The following is a 23,330-nucleotide window of genomic DNA, read 5'->3' as shown; positions in this document are numbered from 1 at the left end:
TGGACGTGGGTGTTAGCTTTACCACAGCATCCACATGTGCATTCGGAACGGGGGTAAGTGACTTGGTCCAGGCTTCCCAGCACGTTGGGGAACCCAGACTGCAACCAGGCCAACTGACCCCAGACCCCTGCACCAGCTTTTCTGGTGAGGGAGTGTGGAAAACAGAGGGACCACTTCCTCCACGGAGGGCCAGGAGGAGAGGGAGGGTACAGGAGAGAAACAGCCTCCATGTGGCAGGAGGTGAGCCATCTGCTGGGTAAGGACAAGCAGGGAATGAGGAAGGGATATGAGGGAGCGGGACGGGCTTGGACGAGCGGCTGTGGACACGAGGGTGTCAACCAGTGCCACACAGCCCTGAAGACCCCAAGCAACGGCAGGGGGTGACAAGGACAAGATCACCGCTCGTCAGTGCTGTCAGCACACCAGAAGCCTGGGTGTGCTTGCAACCCAGAGGCCAGCAGGGCAAACACACAGCAAGCTGGGACCGAGCCCTACGCATACCTGTCCCCTTGGCAGGCGGGACAGTTCCACGGGGTGTCCCCAGTAGGGACGCAGACCCCAGAACCTACAAGATCATTACCTTCAAAGACAGCGCGAGGCGGTCCCGGAGGTAGTTCTCTTCTGTTTTCGCCTTTTCGATTTCCTGCTCAAGTTCTCCACGCTGCTTGCCCACCTGCTGCAGGATCTGCTCCCTCTCTCTTTGCAGTTCATTCTTTAGAGTGCTTATGCGCTCCTTGTACTCTTCGTCCAGTTTCCTGCGAGCAGGAAAAGTCGAGAAGCTACCATCAAACCCCTCCCTGGTCCCTCCGAGCATCTGCCAAAGATGGAAGCTTCGTCAGAGAGGCAGACGCCCTCCTGCAAATACCTAGGGTGTCCTGGTTTCTTTTAGGCGTGGCCACAGCTAAACCACTAGAGCTAGCGGCGGCCAAGCAGGCACAGCGCCCCCTGCCTTTGCGGTCCTGTAGCTGCAGGCGCCCCCCGTGCGAGCCAGGGTGGTGGGAAGGGGAGGAGGAGTCGCCCTAGGGGTCGCACCTGAGGTTGTACTCATTCCGCCTCTCGATGGCCGCGTGGTGATCGTCCACCTCCGAGGCCATGAGGGACTTGAGCTTCTCAGCCTTGTCCAGGTCTGACCGCAGCTTCTCTTTCTCTCGGACCACCTGATCCACTCGTTCTCTGGAATCAGAAACAAAGGGAGTTCACGGGAAACGGTTTCTAGGCAGCAGGAGGACTGAAAAAGCTCTCCTCTGGCTTGCTTCAGTGTGAAGCCAAAACCAAGACAACCCAAACTCTCCCCAACAAAGGGGCCTTCCACAGCCTGCGCGCCAGTCTAAGCTCCGCCTCCCTTTCCTACTGTGGTAGGAAGATCTGTCCCTAGTTCAGTGAGAGAAATTAGCCACAGGTGCGCCCAGAGTGGGAGAACAGAACAAGGGACTTTGCTGAGGGCATCTGATGGACTTGATGGGCAAGCAGGCAAAGGGATGGGGCAGGCAAACCTGCTCAACTCACAACAAATGCCGGATCTCAGCCTTGAAGCTGGCCAGAGCCGCCTGGTGGACGCCGTTCTTGGTGACCAAAAGTTCATTTTCAAGAGCCAGTGTCAGTTCTGTCAGGTTGACGTTTCCATCAAGGCTGAAATCCAAGGCCTAAAAATCAGAACAGAAGTTCAAGAAAAAATGACAAGTTCTATCCTCCGAAAGCAGAGAACATGAAGGTTATACAAACTCAGGGGACTAAGTACGGTCTAGATCGGGATGGGTGCATTTCTTTAGTGACAGCTTAAGAACAATCTTCATGGGCTGGCACTGTGGTGTAGTGGATAAAGTTGCCGCCTGCAGTGCTGGCATCCCTTATGGCCACAGGTTCAAGCCCTGGCTGCTCCACTTCAATCTAGCTCTCTGCCAAGGTCTGGGAAAGCAGTAGAAGATGGCCCAAGTCCTTGGGCCTCTGCACCCACATGGGAGACCCCGAAGAAGCTCCTGACTCTTGGCTTCGGATCGGCGCAGCTCCAGCCATTGCAGCCAACTGGGGAGTGAACCAGCAGATGGAAGACCTCTCTCTCTCTCTATCTCTCTAACTTTGACTTTCAAGTAAATAAATAAGTCTTTAAAGAAAAAAAGAACAATCTTCACTCTAGAATTTAACGAAGTTCTCTTTAAGCAGAGTATAATATGGTTATCAGTTATTTCCATGTAATAAAACATTGTCCAGTACTGCCACCCAATACAATGGTATAATTCTAGTCTGTTCCAAGTAGAGATAGTTAAGAACATTTCTCACGTCAATAATTTTGGGGTTACAAATAGGGCAAGTAATTAGCCACAGATGACTCGCAAGAGGTAGGAAAAGTTACTTACCTGCTGATCTCTGAGATCTTGTGAACAGAAGAATCAAGAAGTAAAATCAAGTCAGATCAGAGAGTCCCGGAAAGAACTGGAGATGTTCAACCCTCCCCCAGCCTGCCTCTCTCCTCCCGTTTTGGGGCCAGACCTTCAGGATCTCCTGGCTGTTCTCGATGCCCTCCTCCTGCCAGGCGTCCAGGATTCTCTCCACGGAGGCCTGGCCCATGCCGTCATCCAGGCTGGAGAAGACCCGGAAGCCAACGGTGCCCGTCTTGCCGGAGGGGGTTGTGGTGCGCCGGCCGCTCTCATCAAAGGACTGCAAGAGGAAAGGGACCACCGCGAGCTGAGCCTGGCTCTGAGCATCTTGACCAGCTGCCGGGCGAGCCCGGGTGTGTCCAGTGCTGACCACGACAAGCACGACTGCCGGCCACTGCTAGCGAGCAAGGGCACGTGGCCGCTGTGTGCTCTGCTCCGGGCCAGGCAGGCTCACAGAGCTCCTCAGGGGGTGCTGTGACTTAGACAAGACGCGCTTCTACTTAGGGCTTCTTCAGGCCCCGAGCTGACACTAACAGGCCTGTGTAGTGGCCTGGGCTGTCGTTTAGGATCATTCCTTAGCCCACACTCCCCTTCCTGATAGTTGAGTCTGTCTGACTCTTTGCGCCTCACACGGCGCATCACCTCCCTGGCAATGATCCAAACGGGTTCGCCTTTCACAGCCGCCTTCTGGCATTTTTACCTGCATGGAGAGGTGCCTTTTCAGCTGTCTGTACGGAGTCGATGCGGAGGGCGTAAGGGACTTCCCGTGTTTAAACAAACCGTAGAAAAAGTCTTCCACACTCATCGTGCCTTCAGGGTCAAGGTTATGGAATGCTTCCTCAAGCGTCTAGAAAAGAGCAACCACATATTTTACACAAAACAACACAAGGCCCAAAGCACACTCCTGGCCGATAGAAGTCAGCACCGGTGTGGCTCCCCCAAGTCCACACACTCGGCTGCTACGAGGCCCTTTACTCTCACTTGACTGAGTTTACCGTCTCTTGCCACCTCACACCAACGATGTGAACATCCATTCGCAGCATCTTCCTTCTCTTATGCAAGTCAGTCATTGCTTTCTCTCTTACTCACATTTTACAACAGATGTCTTAAATGTTGCTACCTATTATTATAAATTAAAAGAATATCAAGATTCAGCTTCCCAGTGTCAACAATAGAAACAGTCATTTTTTTTTTAAGATTTATTTATTTATTTGAAAGAGTTACACAGAGAGAGGTGAGGCAGAGAGAGGCAGAGAGAGAGAGAGAGAGGAGGAGAGGCAGAGAGAAAGAGGTCTTCCATCCACTGGTTCACTCCCCAATTAGCTGCAATGGCCAGAACTGTGCTGATCCAAAGCCAAGGACCAGGAGTTTCTGGGTCTCCCATTCGGGTACAGAGGCCCAAGGTGTTGGGCCATCTTCTACATCTTTCTCAGGCCATAGGAGAGAGCGGGATTGGAAGTGGAGCAGCCAGGTCTCGAACTGGAGCCCATATGGGATGCCAGCCCTGCAGGCAGCAGCTTTATCTGCCATGCCACAGGGCCAGCCCCTCATTATTCTTTTATACTTGCAGTGCCCCTAAGTGATACATGGCATCCACGCAGTTGTTTTTTTTTTTTTTTTTTTTTTTTACAGGCAGAGTGGACAGAGAGACAGAGAGAAAGGTTTTCCTTTTCTGTTGGTTCATCCCTCAATGGCCGCTGCGGCTGGTGCACCGCGCTGATCCGAAGCCAGGAGCCAGGTGCTTCTCCTGGTCTCCCATGAGGGTGCAGGACCCAAGCACTTGGGCCATCCTCCACTGCACTCCCGGGCCACAGCAAAGAGCTGGCCTGGAAGAGGGACAACTGGGACAGAATCTGGCGCCCCAACCGGGACTAGAACCTGGTGTGCTGGCGCCGCAGGTGGAGGATTAGCTTATTGAGCCGTGGCGCCGGCCTCCACGCAGTTTTGAAACCTGTGGGCCAGCACAGCACAACGATGTGGTTTCAGACAGACGGCAAAGACTGAAGAGTTTGGGTCTTAAGCCCCTAACTAGGGCTTCAGGACACCACAGGGTGTGTCTGGGTTTTGTTCCAATGCTTTGGCTCAAGAGAAACAGACTGGACGAGGAGGCTTTTGTGTGCAACAGGTGGGCTCCAGGAGCTGTAGCCAAGGGGGTTTAGAACAGCTGTCCTGCACCCTCTGACCATGATCTAGCAGTTGTCATCACAGAACAGGGCACAGGGAGACTGAACACAGTCCCGCCCAGAGGCTCGCCTGAGGCAGTTTGTTCCCCAGCCCCACAGAGGAAAAGGAAGGGGGTCGGAGCACGGTGAGTCGCTGAAGCTGCCAGCAGAAGGGGACAGCAAACCCGCACCCTGGCAGGCAGGGCTTCCGTATCTCGGGTGAACGTGTCTGTCCGTGAACAGGCCTCCCCTGCATGGAGCAGAAATCACCTGGCATCTCTTGAACGCAGACTCCTCTCTGCTCAGTCTGGGGCCGGTCCTCTGCATCTGCTTGTCTTTCTTTCTTTCTTTCTTAATATTTATTTATTTATTTGAATGGCAGAGTTACAGGCAGAGGCAGAGAGAGAGAGGTCTTCCATCCACTGGTTCACTCCCTAAATGGACGCAACAGCCAGAGATGAGCTGATCTGAAGCCAGAATCCAGGAGCTTCCTCCATCTCCTGTGTGGGTGGCGGAACCCAAGGACTTGGGCCACCCTCTGCTACCTTCCCAGGCACATCAGCAGAGAGCTGGATCGGAAGTGGAGCAGCCAGGACTCGAACCAGCGCTCACATGGGATGCCGGCACTGCAGGCAGCGGCTTTACCTTTTTTTTTTTTTTTTTTAAGATTAATTTTATTTGAAAGGCAGAGTGAATGAACAAGTGAGAGACAGAGAGAGAGAAAAATATCTTCCATCTATTGGTCCCCAAATGACCACAATACCCAGGGCTGTGCCAGGCTGAAGCCAGGAGCCAGAAACTCCACTAGGGACTCCCAAGCACTTGGACCATCTTCCACTGCTTTCCCAGGCCATTAGCAGGAAGGTAGATCAGAAATGAAGCAGACACAACCCAAACCCAGCACTCCAACATGGGATGCCAGCAATGCAGCAGTGGCTTAAGTCATTATACCACAACGCCAGCCCCCAGAGTCTACATTTCTTTTTTTTCTTAAAGATATATTTATTTATTTGAAAGTCAGAATTACCAAGAAAGATGGGGAGGCAGAGAGAGACAGAGAGCTCTCCTATCTGCTGCTTCACTCCCCAGATAGCTGTAATAGTCAGGGCTGTGTCAGGCCGAAGCCAGAAGCCAACAGTTTCATCCTGGTCTCCCAAGTGGGTGGGGGGCTTTTCCCACTGCTTTTCCCCGGCCCAAAGAAAAGCAGAAAGCTGGATGGAAAGTGGAGCCGCCAGGACACGAACTGGCACCCACACGGGATGTGAGCCTCACAGGCAGCGGCTTCACCCACTGTGCCTCAGCACCGGCTGCCTGAGATCCTGCCTTTCTAACAAGCTCCCAGGGTCACCCCCAAGTCTCTATGAACAAGCAATAAATTTACTCTTGTTGCTTAAAGCCTACACTCTGTCCATTCTAAAAGCCTAAATTCTCTATAACATATTTTTGAGTTTTTCATACTCATTTCATACATTTAGACTACTACCAGGATTCTCATCATTTGAAAACAGGTACTATTCTTTTAAAACTTATTTATTTTATTCATTTGAAAGGCATAGTGGGGCTGGCATTGTGGCACAGTGGGCTAAGTCACAGCCTGTGATGCCAGCATCCTATATGAGCACCAGTTTGAGTCCTGGATGCTCCATGTCCAGTCCCTGCTGATGCTCCTTGGAAAGCAACAAATGATGGTCTGAGAGCTTGGGCGCTGGCCACCCATGTGAGAGACCCAGATAGAGTTCCAGGCTCTTGGCTTCAGCCTGGCCTAGTTCCAGCAATTACAGACATTTGAGGAGTGAACTAGTGGTTGGAATATCCCTCTCTGTCCCTCCTTCTCTCTTTGTAACTCTGCCTTTGAAATAAACAAATCTTTAAAGTAAAAGAGAGAGTGAACGAGAGAGAGAGAGAGAGGAGAGAGGAGAGAGAGAGAGAGAAGAGAGAAAGAGAGGAGAGAGAAAGAGGGGAGAGAGGAGGAAGGGAAAGGGAGAGGGGAGGGGGAGGGGGAGGGGAGGGGGAAGGGGAGGAAGAGGGAGAGAGGGAGAGAGAGAGAGGGAGAGGAGAATTTCCCATCTTCTGGTTCACTCCCCAAATGTCTGCAATAGCCAGGGCTGGGCTAGGTCAAAGTCAGGAGCCAGGAACTCAGTCTGGGTCCCCCATGTCAGGACCAGGGGTCCAACTACTTGAGTCATCACCTGCTGTCCCTCACAGTGCACCTGCACCCTCCCAGGCTGTGCTTCAGCTGCAAGATGAAATCAGGGTAGAGCTGGGAACTTGAACCCCAGCACTCTGGCTTGGGATCTGGGCATCCCAGATGGTGTCTTAACTGCTCTACCCAGCACTGGTTTCATCCTTCATAGAAACCCTTGAGGCATTTCTTTTATCTCTGTTTTCTACTTCACATCGACAAGGAAACAGCAGTCTCCATTCTCTCTCTCTCTCTCTTTTTTTTTAAAAGTCAGAGTTACAGAGAAAGAGGAGAGACACAGAGAGAGATCCTCCATCTGCTGGTTCACTCCCCAAATGTCCGCAAATGCAAGAGCTGGGCCAGACTGAAGCCAGGCGCTTCATTCAGCTCTCACAAGTGGGTGGCAGGAGCCCAAGAACCTGGGCCATCTTCCCCTGCTTTCCCAGGTGCATGAGCAGGCAGCTGGATCAGAAGTGGAGCAGTTGGGATTCGAACCTGTGCCCACACAGGCATTGCAGGCTGTGGCTTAACATGCCATGCCACACACTGACCCCAATTTTTGCTTTGTTAATGCTTCCTCTGGAGATAAGAAATTTCCAGAGCGTGGAAATCACTGGGAGAACTAAGAATTCCTAAGAGAGACTCTTGTGATCAAATAAACAGAGAGGTACGCATAGCACAAAATTCTTGGGTTTTTGTGCCTCCTCCTTAGCATCCACAGGAACGCGGTTGTCAAGGTCATCCAATCAGAAGCTGCACTGGAAACCAGGTGCAGTGATGGGAATTAACAAGGCTGACTCTGCCGCTAACCACAGATCCACACTGGTCAACCTTATGACCTTGGCCAAATCAGTACACAGCTGATTGCCTGAACACCCTTCACCTGGAGCAGTCGAAGCAGCGGGGCAGGTGAGGGCTGCAGTTACGACAGATGGCAGAGTGGGCAAGGGGGGCTTAGAAGGATGTGAGTTCAGCAGAGGGCAGACGGGCAGAATGCAGGTGAAATGGACAGCAAGGGCACCCCCTGTGCTCTGAGCAGGAGCTGCAGCTGGGACTGTGCGGACACCAGAGTCCCCACAATCCCCTCGCCAGCTCTTTGGATGGCAGGTTTCCTGTGGCACCAGAATAGGGATTGCAAACCCAAACAGCCCAAGGAACCCAGAAGGTGATGCAAATGAATGAGGCAGGAAGGGTTTAAGACTTCAGACAGCAGCAAGAGCTGGGGAATGGAAGCCGAGTTGACACCCTCTCCGAAGGAGCTGGCTGTGTCTCACCGCCCACGGAATACAGCCTCATCTTGGGAGTTATGCAAAAACTCTCCTGAATTTAAAAAAAAGTAGCAGAAAATTCATTTTCTTTTTTTTAGAAAATTCATTTTCTAATAAAGATTTGAGGGGCTAGCGCTGTGGCTTAGTGGGAGACCAGGAAGAAGCTCCTGGCTTCGGATCAGCTCAGCTCTGGCCATTGCAGCCATTTGGGGAGTGAACCAACAGATGGAAGAACTTTCTCTCTCTCCCTCTCTCCACTTGTAACTACCTTTTCAAATAAAAAAGATTTATTTCAGCCAAGAGCTAGGAGCTTCTTTTGGGTCTCCCATGTGTGTAGCAGGGGCCCAAGCACGTGGGCCATCTTCTGCAGCTTTCCCAGGGCTATTAGCAGGGAGCTGGATCGGAAGTGGAGCAGCTGGGACTGGAGTTGGCTCTGTGATATAGGATGTGGGCAGTGCAAGAACAGCTTAACCTGCTGCACCACAACACTGGTCCCAGAAAGTACAGTTGTTCAGTAAGCACAGGGAAGCCGAATGAAAGAGGCTTTGGGCCAGATCTGGCATCCAGAGGGCCAGTTTGCATCCCCACCCTGACACTCCCAGCCCTGGCAATGAGACGGTGACTGGAGTGTCCCTTATCGAAGTGGGCAGCAGTGACCACACTTCCTGGGTATGCGAGACAGGGCAGTGACGGATTCTCACCTTGCTCTCAGCTGTCAAGGGTAGGACTCTGAGCTGCATGTTACGGAGATCATCGCCAACACTCAGGCTCTCTGAGGTTTAAAGCTAACTGGAGGGAGGGCAAGAACGCCCTCTAGGAGGAAAGGCACAAGGAGAAGCTATGCTCAGCAGGCGACCCCCACCCCCAGCCGCAGCCCTGGGTTTCGGAGACCCCTGCTACGGAAGATCGTGTGGCTCCTTGCAAGTTCATTCCAAGAATTGTTTCTAGATAAATAATCCAAGTTCGTGCAATATTTCCTGGCAACAGAGCAGCCCAAGGTTCTGCACACTGCACTGGTTTACAATTTAGGAGATTTGATGAGTCCACCACCACCGCCGACAAATCAACTCCCACTGAGCTGCTATACAGGTGGTCAAGGGGCGCGCAGTGGCCGCGTACACGAGTGGGGAGGAAAAAACCCTTTTCTGCAAGCCGGGCTCCTTAGAAGCTTTTGATGAGAAATCTCCTTCTTGTTTAGGAAGCCGATACCACTTATCCTCTGGAGCAAGCAGTCAGCAGATGGCATTACAATCAAAGACTCCCAAGGCTACCACGGTGGCCCTCACTTCTAATTCTCTCTAATCCTTCTTTTTGGCCCTTTGCAAGACGCATCTTGGAATGATTTACCTTCCTGGGTTTCACAGCTACTCATGGGCCCGGTCCTGCGGGTTCCCTCCGTTTTTCAGAGAGCCTAATGCTTGGAGTTGTACAAATTAAGAGTCTGCTGGGTGCACTTTCCAAACTCTTCTTTGTACGTTCAGAGCAACCCACTGACACGTTCCCATCTCCCGGTGACCAGCAGTGCTGGGCACGTGGCACGGGCTCCAGATGTGTTAACCGCTGTGGTCCTCCCCCCGCCCCACAACCCAGTGTGAGCCCCTCAAAGACAAATCCTCAGATAGCATTTCCTAGGAAAGAAGCCAATGGAGTCTGGCGAGCTGCAGGAAGCCACCAGAGAGCAGACGCTCACGTGGGCCAGCTACGCTTCTCTCAGCAGCGCGACTCCTGAGTGGAGGCACACAGCACGCCTACCTGCGCGTCCACATCCTGCAGGCCATACTGCTGGCAAATGGAGACCAGCTTCTTCCGGTTCAGGTGACCATCACGGGTGATGCCCAAATCCTCGCACACTTCTTGAAGTTTCTCTTCTATCCAGTCGGGGGGCGGGGCAGTCCCACTCGGCGAGGCATTCAAATCGTCTGGGTTCCAAAACCTTAACTGGCCTGAAATGACAGCCAGTACACTGTGCTGTCTCCAAAGGAATCACAAAGACAGATCGCCTACTCCCAATGGGAAAAAAAATGTGGCTTTGAAAATAAACACCCACGACCGAATCCATTTTGATACACGCCTGAAGGGCTGATGCAACGGAACCCCCCGTCCTTAGGCTGCTGCCAGATGAGACAGGCAGGGCTGTGTCTCCCGGCAGTCGTGGCTGTGTGAGGAACGCCATTTCTAGGGCTCCACTGCACGGATCCCAGCTGAGACCGTCACCAGCCGAGCCTGTTGGTGACTATGAGGCTGGCTGAGAGCCATTCCAAAGTGCTTTATAAACCCTGCTTCAACTACCGTTACCCGTCTCCATGTTCTGGTCCAAGTACAAAAGTAGCTTTTACTGGACAGAAAAAGAATTTTATATTTCAAGATTTTCACTATGAGCCTGCCTCTAAATCTGCACATATGAATATCTGGACCTACAGAAACCAAACAGACCAACGTGAAGGAAGGAATGGTTTGCCAGGTGCAAGGTCCTGATGGCCGATATATTCAAGGTAAGTTCAGTTTGGAGACTTAAGGATCAGAGGACCTTGTTTAAGAAGCCAGACTCCTTAGGTGTGTTTATTACAAGGGCCTACTGGGCTGTCATGCACTCACATATTAGGGATTCTGTGATGACATCACTTAAATGTGAGATAATCACTGGCTCAATGCCCGTGCCTGGAAGAACCCTGGAGGGAGGAGAGGAGCTTAGGGCTATCCTACTGCTTTTGGACAGAAAGCAGCTCTTACTGCGCATGCGCTGTCATCACACCGCAGTCCCGCTGAGTCAGCTGAGCCACAGTGCCCTCTGGTGGCCAGAGGATCAACACGTTCTGATGCTTAATAACACTCGCTTGGTACTTGGCAGAGGATTTTTAACACACTTAGGACTGCTAGCACATTAAGTTTGAAAGTCTGTCTCAAAGAGTCATTAGCCTGCAAGTAGGATCCTACATCCTAGGTGCCATCTCTTGCAGGTGTTAAACGCGAGGATTTTAAGGCTATGAGCTATCAGCTGGGGATACACTTGTGTTGCTGTTTCTAGTAGAGAGACCCAGAAAGGTGGAGTCTGGGGAGCACCCTATGAACAGCAGCCGCCCCTTCCCTCCTGGTAGGTCCTGACACCCGCTGGGCTCTTACCTTCAGCTTCATACTCCTCACTGCCTTGTGGCTTCCAGCGCTGAGGAAGGCAAGAGACAAAGAGTGAGCTGCAGAACTCAAAGCAACTGGAGCCCCTCCTACCCGGAGGCCCTCTCCAGCTCTCAACGCTTCGCCTGGGGGAGTCTCATGCTTTCGGGACAGCCCAGTGCTTTCCTCTGAGTGGGGTCTCTTCGCCGAAGTGGCCGAGCAAAGGGGACCGGCGGGCATCTGCGGTGCCACATACAGATCCCTCTCATCTGTAAACCAACCTACCGCAAGTACTTGGAGGAGAAGCAGTTGCTTAGGATGCTATGAGGAGCCTACACGGGACCCCCCGGACTTGGGAGATCAGGGCAATCTTCCTGGAAGAAGCAACGCCTGAAGTGCCACCTAAGGCTGAGCTGCAGAGAAGGCAGGCAAGAGAAGGGAGTGCTTCTCCACCTGCCGAGTGAGGAAGCCAGCAGCCCAATGCGCTTGCGCCAGAGCGAGGAGAGAGACAGGCAGCCCAGGTCACGGCAGCTAGGAAGTTTCGTGAAATCAAGACACGTGACACCGGTGAGTGACAGCACGCGTGGTGAAGTTTATCAGAATTAGAGCATCTTGCTCCCTTGCGCCACGTTACGACTGGGTCTTCTCCAAGGTCACAGAGGGTGGTTGGTGTATTATGCCAAACTACCTAACTCAGGGCACAGTCAGGACCGAAATGTGGCCCCTGCTCCGTGGTGTGGCTGGCACTGGGCTGCTTCCAGCTGATGGCCACGGAGAGGGGACACCCATTCCTGCTGGGGGTGGGGGTCTAGCACCCTCAAAGGCAACCCTTGGAAAAAAGGTGAGTGCCCCTTTAAAAACCAGGCTGCTGTCTCCACCATTCTGAAGGTGAAGCTGCCACTGGTAACACACCCAGCTCCTCTCCCATGATTCCACAGCTCTCAGCCTGACTTGGAGCCCAAAGACAGCACCAGCGCAGGAAGTCTGGCACATTCAGCCATGTGACAGTGAAAGCCCAGACTGACGATGCTGAGGTGCATTTTTTTTTTTAAAAGTTTTATTTATTTGAAAGGCCTAGTTACAGAGAGGGAGAGACAGAGAGAGATGGGTCTTCCATCCCCTGGTTCACTACCCAAAAATGGCTGCAATGGCCAGAGCTGGGCCGGTCCTAAGCCATGAGTCAGGAGCCTCTTCCTGGTCTCCCACGTGGGTGCAGGGGCCCAGGGTCTTGGGCCGCCCTCTGCTGCTTTTCCAGGTGCATCAGCAGGGAGTTGGATCGGAAGTGAAGTGGCCAGGACTCACACTGGAGCCTGTATGGGATGCTGGTGTTGCAGGTGTGGCTTCACTCCCTACGCCACAACACTGGCCCCAGAGATAGAGAATTCTTGCCAGAGAGAAGACACTAAAAGGCTCTAACAAAGCATCTAAGTTCCCTCCAGCTCCTTCTGGTGACAACTGAATAGGAAGATACTTCAAAAGTTCATGGAAAAGCTGAGTTAAATTAAAAGCAAAGTCTGGGCGGGCTTGCGGCCTTTCGGTTAGAATGCCACCTGAGACGCCCACACCCTAAGTGACAGTGCCCAAGCCTGAGTGCCAGCTCTGCTCTGGAATCCAGCTGCCTGCTAATGTGCACTCTGGGAGGTGGCAGGTGATGGCTTGGGTGTACTGGGTCCCAGCCACCCATGTAGGAAGTTTGGACTGTTTCCCAGCTCCTGGCCCTGTCTCAGCCATTACAGGCACTGGGGAGTGAACCAGCCGATGGGAGCTCGCTCTCCCTCTCTTTGCCTCCCAGATAAGCATTCACTTGAAAGATGATTTTATTTCGGTACAAAAAATTTTTTTTGAAATCCCGGCAGTTTTCCCACAATGTACATTTTCCATGAACTTCGGAAGAGCCCATGCACGTGGTCTTGATGGAAAGGAACCGGAGCACAGCATGGGTTTTGCTTCTGATGACTCATCTCAACCCCCATTCCCGCACAAAGACGCATCTCCAGACGGGGAGTTTAAGGCACAGAGGGACAGGAAGACGGAAACACCTGCCAGCCAACAAAGCATCACTTCAGAAGCGTCCTGCAGTCCTGTCTGTGGTCCCCAGCACGAATTCTTCATCCTACAGAACCAAATGATCCAAATGCGCACCCTACTCTGGCATCCGGAACTGTGAAAAGTCATTATTCAGCAAATAAATTGGAAACAGCCTGGAATGAAATCCATTAAATCCACCTACAACAAACAAATAGGGTTTTGTGGTCTAATAACTCTTGGTCAAGATCGAGACCCAGCACATCACAAGCAGGGGATGGTTTCCACCACCAGCACCCGATGGAAGAAATGGTAGGAGCCTGGGTTCCCACCCAACCCAAACCAAGAAGAGAACCCCAGCTGGGACACACAGGAGCAAAAATGCAGCTCACACATCTTCAAAAAATCCCTAAATCTACATCTGTTGTCTTACTGTATGCAATTTATTTCATACATTTGGTCATTTACTAAATTCATTTTTAAAAAATATTTATTTATTGGGACTGGTACTGTGGCACAGAGGGTTAATGCCCTGGCCTGAAGCACTGGCATCCCATATGTGCGCCAGTTCAAGACCCAGCTGCTCCACTTCTGATCCAGCTCTCTGTGATGGGCTGGGAAAGCAGAAGATGGCCCAAGTCCTTGGGCCCCTGAACCCATGTGGGAGACCTGGAGGAAGCTCCTGGCTCCTGGCTTCAGATCGGCGCAGCTCTGGCCATTGCAGCCAATTGAGAAGTGAACCAGCAGATGGAAGGCCTCTCTCTCTCTCTCTCTCTCTCTCTGCCTCTCTTCCCTCTATGTAACTCTAACTTTCAAATAAATAAATAAATCTTTTAAAAAATTATTTACTTGAAAAGCAGAGTTGCATAGAGAAGGGGAAAGGGGGAGAGGGGGGAAGAGAGAGAGAGAGAGAGAGAGAATCTTCCATCTTCTGGTTCATTCCCCAATTGGCTTCCATAGTCAGAACAGTGCCAGGCCAAAGCCAGCAGCTTGGAATTCCATCCAGGTCTCCCATGTGGCTAGAGGGGCCCAAGCCCTTGAGCCACCTGCTGCTGCTTTCCCAGGCACATTAGCAGGGAGCTGTATAGGAAGTAGAGTAGCCAGGACTTGAACCGGCACTCATAGAGGATGCCAGTCTCACAGGCAGCAGCTTCACCTGCTATGCCACAACGCCAACTACCCTCGGCTCATTTGGAAAAGTCACGAGTTCGAGAACCAAGAAGCTCCAAAATACTGTTTCCAACGCCCACGAGTCTCGGGTTCTGGGGCCTGTTCCTCATTCTTGCCAGGACAGTTCTCCCTGGCTGCCTTCTTTCTCCAACGCCCCCCCCCCCCCCCCCATGGGATCCAGTGTTGACCTGCAGCACAGGTTGGCAGCTGGACCTCCTGGGGCTGGATTCTGACGTGGCCAAGTTTCTTGATCTCTTTTGCCTCAGTTTCTCCAGCTATACAATGGGAGTAAGCAGTACGTATTTCATAGCATTAGGGTTCAAGTGCTTAGAGTTGTGCTTGGCACATAAAAGTCCTGCACAACTGTGTCATTTTTCTTGGACAATTGTTTTTGTAACACATACTAAATTTATATTTGTACAACTTTTTCATCACTGTGTCTTTTAAACTCAAAGCATAAATGTGGGTAGGCCTGAGGAGTCATCCCTTGTTCACTTAAGTTTGTAAGAAAAAATGCCCAAGACTGCAGCAGAGATGCTAAGAACACCAATGATTTCTATAAAAGGCAGTACGTTAAATATGGGGACCAGGGTTGGTGCCGTGTGTAGGTTAAGCCTCCGCCTGCAGTGCCGGTATCCCATATAGGCACCAGTTTGAGTCCTGACTGCTCCACTTCCGATCCAGCTCTCTGTTACTGGACTGGGAAAGCAGTGGCAGATGGTTCAAGTCCTTGGGCTGCTGTACCCATGTGGGAGACCCCGAAGAAGCTCCTGGCTTTGGATCAGCCCAGTCTGGCTATTGCAGCCATTTGAGGAGTGAACCAGTGGACAGAAGATCTCTCTCTCTCTTTCTAACTCTACTTCTCAAATAAATAGATAAATCTTTAAAAAAATATATGTATAGGGGACCAACGAAGTAAGGGTAAACTAACACCAAGGACTCACAGTGCTCTTGTTAAATTAGCCAGAGATTTAACTCCTCTGGCCAGTGAGACTATGACTTAAAATAGAGCTGTTTTCATGTAAAAAGATCCCATTATTTTTAGTAAAGGAAATGGCTTCATGAAACAAAAGCAAATAAAAAAGTCTTTATGCTTGTTGACTCAGTAATTTCACTTGACATCTGAAGGCAAGAAAATCAAACTAAGCAGGAAGAAATCATATGCATAAATACGCAAATCACAGCACTTTTTAAACAATGAAGTATTAGAAACAACTCAAATATTGAACAACAGGGCATAACGTAGTATGATTCACCCTAATGTAGTCATTAAAAGTATAATTAAAAAACCACAGAGAAACATCGGAAAACATCTCAGGAAACATTAAGTGAGAGACCATAATGAAAACGCTGTCTTCACAATGATTACCACTGGCAAAAATATTTACTCAATCCGACAAAGGCTGGAAGGAAACAGAGATCATGAAACAGACATTTTGGCTGAGACACTACGGGAGAAGAGCTTCCTGTCGGGAACGTAGCTTATGCAAGGGGAACAGGCACAGCCTACATGGTTTCTTTTGCCCACCTGTCCGCCCATTCTCAGAAAGTTAACGCTGGCCTGGGCGGGGGCACATGGAGGGAGAGGAGTGAGACCCATTCTGTACCACATTCCTCAACAGAGGCCCATGAGTGGGCTGGGTACAGCCTGGGTAGGCGAGTTCTTCCGATGCCAACGCCTGCTCAGCTTAGTGGCAACCCCTGGAGATGCTAACTTGGGACCTCGCCTGGGGACAGAGACCACCCCCAAGAGGAGTTCTAGTACAGTCTGACCCTACAGGGCCAGGCACAGTATAGCCTTCTAAGGCTCAGCCAGTGCCTCGCACAAACTCTTAAAGCAGGTGGGGGTGGGAGGGTGGCAGGGCAGGGGAGCACCCAGGCGTGGTCTAAAGCTGGGAGGCCCAATGGTAGCCCCGGCACTGCTCCCACGACCCTTCAGAGGAAACACAGGGCCAGCTAGGACCACCCTGCCAGGAACAGACACAAGCGCATGCTAAAGGCCGCAATCTCATTCCAAGCCCACCCCCAGACACCAGCGGGGCCTCCATCAAGGGTCCCTTCCTTTCAGCAGACTGGGGAGGGAAGCCCTTCCTCCACATTTGTTATTAAATTCCAATTTCAGGGTGGGGGTGTGAAGATTTAATTCATTCACAGCTCATTTATTTTCATTCTCACTGCCTGGAGCCAGTCGGTCCACTTAAAAAAGCAGGGGGCGGGGGCGGGGGCGGGTTAGGAGGATGGCGGCTCAGATGCCCGGCTCCTGGAGCAGCACCAGAGCAGAGGGCCATCACTGTGGAACAGGGCCGTTCACTCACGGCCGAAGCTGGCCGGTGGCCTCCACACAGACCCGCCAGGTGCACTGCAAGGAATGGACTCAGGGCAATCTTTGGAGAGAAAGGTAGGGAGGACTGGAGGTAAGAGTTTTAATTTCTGCCCTGGAAATCTTATGTAGCTTCTCACTGGAGGAAAACAAGTCGGAATGCACTGTAGTCATTCTGCCGGGCTTGGGCTGCTCCCCACTCTGAGTTGGAACCCCTGAGCCCCGAGGATGCGAAGGCGGGATGCAGCTTCCCATCTGCCTGCCTCGGCCCAGGGTGTCCATGCCAACCGGAAGTCGCTGAACAGAGGGAGTGACATAGCTGGCCCAAGGTTCCAATAACCGGGCACAAAGAAGCCATCTGCTTCTGCAGTAGATAAAACTCGGAGGCCAGGACCAAGCGGAGGGGTCCGTGTCGGCGAATTCCAGGTCCAGACAGCGAAATTCCAGGACTGGGGCAGAAGGTGACTGCTACTTGCCCTTAACTTCCCCAGGTCAACTGGAGCCCACCTGCCCATTATACATTCCCTGAAGAGCACGGCATCACCGACCAATCAAAGGAGGGTCACGAGCACCACTGACCAATCAGGAACTTGGACACAGCTGAACACACCCCTCCCAGCCCCAGTGTCAGTCTGTAAGAACCCTCACCCCTAACTCCTTGAGGAGCCCAGGGACAAAGCAAAAGCTGTCCAGTGCTTGCAACAAACACCTGCTTTCTTCCAGCATCCCGATGCCATCGATCACTATTCTGCACGCTGGGCGAGTGGACCCAGGTTTAGGGTTCTACAGCAACCACTCCAACGAGTTTGGGGGTCATTTGGCAACAACTCTGGAGGGAAAAAAAGTCACGGAGTGGATAAGGGTTTGGCACAGAGGCTGCCTGGGTGAAACCTGGCTCTGCCACTTTCTGTGACCCCTCAGCACTTTTTTTTTTCTTTAATAAAGACTTCTTTATTTATTCAACAGGCAGAGTTACAGAGAGGCAGAGGCAGGGGCAGAGGAAGAGATCTTCCATCCGCTGGCTCATTCCCTAACTGACCGCAATAGCCAGAGCTAGGCCAATGAAGCTGGGCTGATCCGAAGCCAGGAGCCTCCTCCGGGTCTTCCCATGCAGGTGCAGGGGCCCAAGCACTTGGGCCATCTTCCACTGCTCTCCCAGGCCATAGCAGAAAGCTGGATTGGAAGTGGAGCAGCCAGGACTCGAGCAGGCATCCATATGGGATGTGGGCACTGCAGGCACTATGCACAGTGCCGGCCCCACCCTCAGCACTTTCACCTGCCAGGCGGGGATGACCCTCCAAGCCACCTGATGGTACCGAGGCACACACTGGGCACTCAGGAAAGCTCAGCGATCACCTTCATCACTTCAGCCAGAACCAGGTCGGGGTTAGGGGTTTGGACCCCTGGACGTTTAGCTCCCTGACTTACTGGCTGTGTGACCTTGGGGAAGTGACTTAAGCTCTCTCTGCAAGACAACAGCTGCTCAGAGGATGTGCTTCAGATCTGGGACGCCTTCAGAACAGTGCCTGTGAGAACCGAAGGGCGAGGCATTTGCCAAATAAATGTATGTTAAGAAATACTCTTCCTATCACGTGGATGTCCAAGGCCAGGCCCAGGGCAGGACGAAGAGCAGCACTGAGCCCGGCGATGTTTCAGATTCTTGAAAATGGACAGAACTTTCAAGGGAGTTGGCTTGACTTAATCATGGCACCCCAGCACGTCACGCTGTATACCGCCACCAAGGACTTCTTCTTCACCAGCTATGCCTGAAAGCTGGGGAAGTCGCCCCAGCTGCAGCTCTCAGCTTGGGGGTTGTGATGAAGCATTTGACTTGGATTCCACTTGGGAGCAGGGCTGGCCCTGAGGCCACGCCCCTGCAGACAGTGCCCCCTGGTGGCCACAGATGGCAGGGGCTGCCCTGTGTCTGCTGGTTACCATGCCAAGTGCTCTGTCCCTCAGCCCTAGTGACAGCAGTAGCAGGCGACAGGGTCAGAGGTTGCCTGGCCCCAAAGTGGCCGCTACAGAAGGAGTCTCACCCCACACCCCTGCTCCCCCCTCCCCCCCCGCGTGCCCCCAGATGGACAAAGGGAGCCCACAGCCGCCCTGTGGCCCTGGCATCTCCACGTCACGCAGGCCATTGTGGCCGCTTCCTGGACTGTGCTACAGCTGGACGAGGGTGTCCTGCACACATCGGTGGGGCAGGTGGCACCCATTCCAGGAATGCTTTCTCTGCAGAGACACCTGCTCAGCTGCACTGTGGAGCAGATGGCTGGAGACTCTGAGTCCCGGCTCCCAGCCCCAGCCAGGCCAGCATCTGCAGCCTAAGGCCCCCCAGCCCCCGCACTGCCCGTGGGCCACAATAGCCTGGCCCCTGCCCCCACCAGCCATCTGCCGCGATGTGGACCTCTGTGCCCGCAGAGTGCACGGCTAATTAAAACGATTACGGGGGCACACACGGGGCTGTTCTCTCCCAGCACAGGTTGCTGGGCCAACCTCCACGGCCTTGGAGCCCAAAGTGATTCTTTTTCTTTTTAAAGGGGGAAGCCTCGGAAGCCCAGAGCAGAACAGCAGCTCCCAACAAACTGAGCTGCAGTATCCGATGCAACAGGACAGCACACGGAGCTACATGCAGCAAATGTCAGAAGAACCAGGGTGAGGACACTGCCTGTGAGCCAACCCCAGGACTTGGGAAAACACAGCATCCCAGGCGAAGCGCACTCGGAATCCTCCAGATCTATGAAGCCGGAGCTCTGAGCTGGGCACTAGAGGCGAAGCGTGCCCAGGAGCGCTGGCTGTGGTCTCTGCAGGGGTGCGCTTGCCACACGGCCGCCCCTGAAGGCACAAGCGACAGGGCCAGCCTGACAGCTCACCTCCGAACCTCTCTGTTCTGAACTCAGGGACAAACCGGTCAGCCGCAGGGCCGGTCAGGACTAGAATGCAAATCGGTGCCTTCATCTTTAAAAGCAATTAAAAGCTACAAGTGCCTGCCGGGGATAACAGGAATTATTGCATGGTTTAAAATGCACAGGCATTTAGATGCGTCTGGCTACCTTGCCAACAAGCTTCTGTGCCGCTAGCGCGAAGCACTGTGAATTTCAGCATCGCAGCCTTAACCCTTGTCTCATCCTGAGGCTGGGGACTCGTGTTGGTTCCCTGGATTTTAGCATCCTTAAAGAAAAGAGCTGACAACAACAACAACAACAACCCTCATCAGAGTGGAGTTGCTATGTGGAAAATATTCCATGATACAGCTGGAAAATGTTACTATCATCACGAATCACCTCGTTCATGTGTGGGCTGCTGTCTCTTTTAGTTTCTAGTTAGAAAATGCCTAATAGAAATTATGGGTCTGGAAGGAGGGAGGGGCAGGGCAGAGTCCAAGACCCCTCCCTCCCAGGCCAGGGCAGGAAGATACAGCAGGACGGACACCCAATTCCGGGCAGCTGTGTTGGGACAGAGCCATCTGATAAGCTTTGAAGGGGCTTCTTTCCATCACTTTCAAGTCACCCACACACTCGTCCCGAGTGAGCGTTTCATCTTTTGGAATAGCCAGATGATCTGATAAGACTCCAGAAATACAAAGGCAAAGACTGGGAATGCCATTATTTAAAAAAAAAAAAATCTATCATGGTGATGTGGAATCATTTGTGAAAAAGGCATTGTGAATAAAACCGCTTTGTCAAAGACTAGAGCAGAAAAGGTAACAGGAACGATGGGAAGGCAGGTGTACCCCGACTACAAAGTCTCGGCAGGCCTGCCCCCATCTTCTAGACGCTTGCTCTGCATTCAGTGTTGACTCTATGCAACAGACAGGAATAATTCATCAACTTTAACTGCCAAGTTATGCATCTATGATAACCAGCAGAAGTGGAGAAGAAGTCAGCTTCACACTTCCTGAACTCTGAGCACTGTGGGTAGTAAAATCAGTCCTTTTTTTCTTTCTTTATTTGCTTTTAGCTGTTAAACAACTTGCCCTGTTCCCACGCCCAAACAAAGGCTGGCCCTGCCCTTCCATCCTTGGGCCCAGGCAGCAATCAGCTTTAACTTTTCCCTCAGCTTCTCCCTGAAGCTGCAAGGTGCAAGCCACCGGTTTTGGCTTACGTACCTATTGTCTATGGTTAGGGAGATCATTGTTCAAATCCCCTTGTTTTTGATAAGAATCTCACTAGACGGGCTTTATTCCCTATGGAGGAAGCCAGTTAACAAGCTGTCTCCTGTTCCCAACCAGGCCAGAACGCACAGCGCCTGCCCCAGTTGTATTCATTGCACAACCTTCCTCCCAGGTCTGCCTAAGAGAGAATAGACAATCCATTTGGTTTTGCTGTTCCCCTCACGCCCACCCTCAGAAGAAACGCAAGCATACGACTGAAGTGAACTCAGGAGCTACCGCATAGGAAAAGGGAAACAAGTTGACTCTTCAAACCTAAAGCCGCCTTTCTGTTTCTACGTGGACTCGGGCAAAAACAGCCACAACCAAAAGCTTCCCGTCAACCACCCCTTAGGCTGGAATCAACACTGTGTCCTTTGTTAGTGTGGATGCATTTAGGAGACAACATCCAACTGAACTGGCTCCAGTGGGAATGATGGCATGAGGAAACAGAAACACGGCCACTTGCTGACATGAGAGGTCGGACTGCCCCGGGCTCCATCTGCCAGATACACAGAGCAGGCTGCAAGGGACAGGCACACGGCCGCCCGGCGGTGGATGGAGCTGACCCCCGGGCACCAGCACACGCTGCGCCAGCTTTTCCACGTGACATCCGGGAACACACATTTAGTGCTGACAACTGAGCAAGGCTACCGGCGTCTTTCCCCCCTGAGTGGCTGCCTTGCCCTGCAGACCCGGCTTCCCGGGGGGACGCAGCGAGTGGTTAGATTCGATAGTTTCTTTTGCAACAGGAAGAGGCTACATCAATAAAAGCCCTAGCGGAGAGAGGGGATCGCATGGAGGCTAGTCGGACACTAACGTGCACGAGCTGAAACGCAAGTCAAACACAATCAGAACCAACCAGATTGGTCCTCGTGGACGCCATCCAGGGGACACAGCCAAGGTGTTGCAACGGTTGCTACACCTGCAGTGACAACGGTGTAGGCTCCCAGCCACGGCTCTGCGTCCCGGAGGTGCGGGGCCAACCAGATGAGCTCCAAGTCCCTTGTGACTAATGAAGCCTGCAGCTTCACACGGGACTTACATTAAATATAAATTTAGTGGCTTCAAAGCCGTCTCTGTGACAGCCAGGCTGTCACTCGCCTGCATGGCTGGATGTTTTCCTGAGTGGGTGACAAAGGGCGGAGTTGTAGATTTACTGCAGAGAATGGTCACCACGGACAGCAACCTAGCTTTCCTTCTGCTATGGGAGAAGGCACTCCAAATAAGGAGGCAGAAAAAAATCTTTTCGCCTATAAACCCAGGAGCCTAGGAATGAGCTCTCATGCCCTCCCACTGCGGAAGCAGCCCAGAGGGAAAGGGGAGGCGCTGTTGTTACTTTCGTGAGCCACCTGGGGGCGGCTCTGAGAGTGCTTCCAGTGCATGGCCCACCCCCCACAGGGCCTCAGGTCAAGTTAAATTAGGATTGGATTTAACCAAGAGCTAAAATCAGTCTCCTATTTGGTAGCAATAACCAAACTCCTTCCCCTTCATTTAACTTTTTTTTTTTTTTAGGATTTATTTATTTATTAGAAAGGCAGAGTTACAGAGCGAGATTGATTGATTTTCCATCGGCTGGTTCACTCCCCAAATGGCCACAATGGCTGAAGCTGGGCCACACCGAAGCCAGGAGCTTCTTCTGAGTCTCCCATGTGGGTGCAGGGGCTAAGCACTTGGGCCATCCTCCACTGCTTTCCTGGGCACATTAGCCAGGAGCCAGATCAGAAGTGGAGCAGCTGGGACTTGAACCATTGTCTATAAGGCATGCTGGCACTGCAGGCGGCGGCTTTACCGGTTATGTCACAGTGCCAGCCCCTCTGACAACAGATTTAGCTTCCGACAACAAATTCAATTCCTCTACTTCCTTTATTGCTTTAGGAAAAATCAGGTGTATCTCAAAGCAAGAGAAACTGTAAGCCAAGAGTCTCACGTTCTGTTAAGCAAGGATCCAGGAGTGGAAGGAAACCACAAGCAAAACTGAGGAGGCTGCCTGGCCCCACCCAAGTACTCCCACACACTATTCAGCTTGGGAGCCAGCCAGTCTCATGCCCACCTTCCACACTGCCTGGTGGCCCAGTGATCGGCCCCCAGTGGCTGAGGCTGGTACTGCCACTGGCCAGCAGAGAGGAATGCTACTGTGACAAGATGGTAGGCAGCAAGAGTGACGATGCAAGGACAAAGCTGACCAGCACATCGTGCACACCAGGGAGGGCAGCAAGTAACCCAGACACTTGCTGCGCGACGCTGGGATTAGCTCTTTTAACCACGAAGAGACATTAACAACGGGATACATGGAGCAGGCGTCTGGCCTAGTGTTTAAGAGGCTTGTGTGCACATCAGAATATCTGGGTCCAATTCCTGGCTCCAGATCCTGACTCCAGGTTCTTGCTTAATGCAGACCCTGGGAGGCAGTAGTGATGGCTCAAGTAACTGGGCCCCCGCCACCCTGGAGGAGATGTGGATTGAATTCCCGACCCCAAGCTTCAGCCTCTGCCCAGCCCTGGCCATTGCAGGCATTTGAGGAATGGATTCGCAGATGGAAGCTGGCTCTTTATTTCTCTAACAACAACAAC

The 23,330-nt window shown here is 52.2% G+C and overlaps 1 protein-coding gene across 1 annotated transcript in view; it reads right to left on the bottom strand.

The window, feature by feature from the left end:
- NIN (ninein) overlaps positions 1-23,330 on the bottom strand; it is a 111,923-nt gene that overhangs the window by 48,335 nt on the left and 40,258 nt on the right. Inside the window, exons 5-11 of the mRNA XM_062205146.1 lie at positions 11,108-11,147; positions 9,740-9,930; positions 3,076-3,222; positions 2,488-2,655; positions 1,507-1,643; positions 1,033-1,173; positions 581-755 (exon numbers count right to left, since the gene is read on the bottom strand). Of these exons, the coding sequence (XP_062061130.1) occupies positions 581-755; positions 1,033-1,173; positions 1,507-1,643; positions 2,488-2,655; positions 3,076-3,222; positions 9,740-9,930; positions 11,108-11,147 (999 nt within the window). The remainder of the gene's footprint in view (positions 1-580; positions 756-1,032; positions 1,174-1,506; positions 1,644-2,487; positions 2,656-3,075; positions 3,223-9,739; positions 9,931-11,107; positions 11,148-23,330) is intronic.

Source organism: Lepus europaeus, chromosome 11 (assembly GCF_033115175.1).
Source record: "Lepus europaeus isolate LE1 chromosome 11, mLepTim1.pri, whole genome shotgun sequence".
Classification (NCBI taxonomy): domain Eukaryota; kingdom Metazoa; phylum Chordata; class Mammalia; order Lagomorpha; family Leporidae; genus Lepus; species Lepus europaeus.
This window is presented reverse-complemented; position numbering and strand designations above follow the sequence as displayed.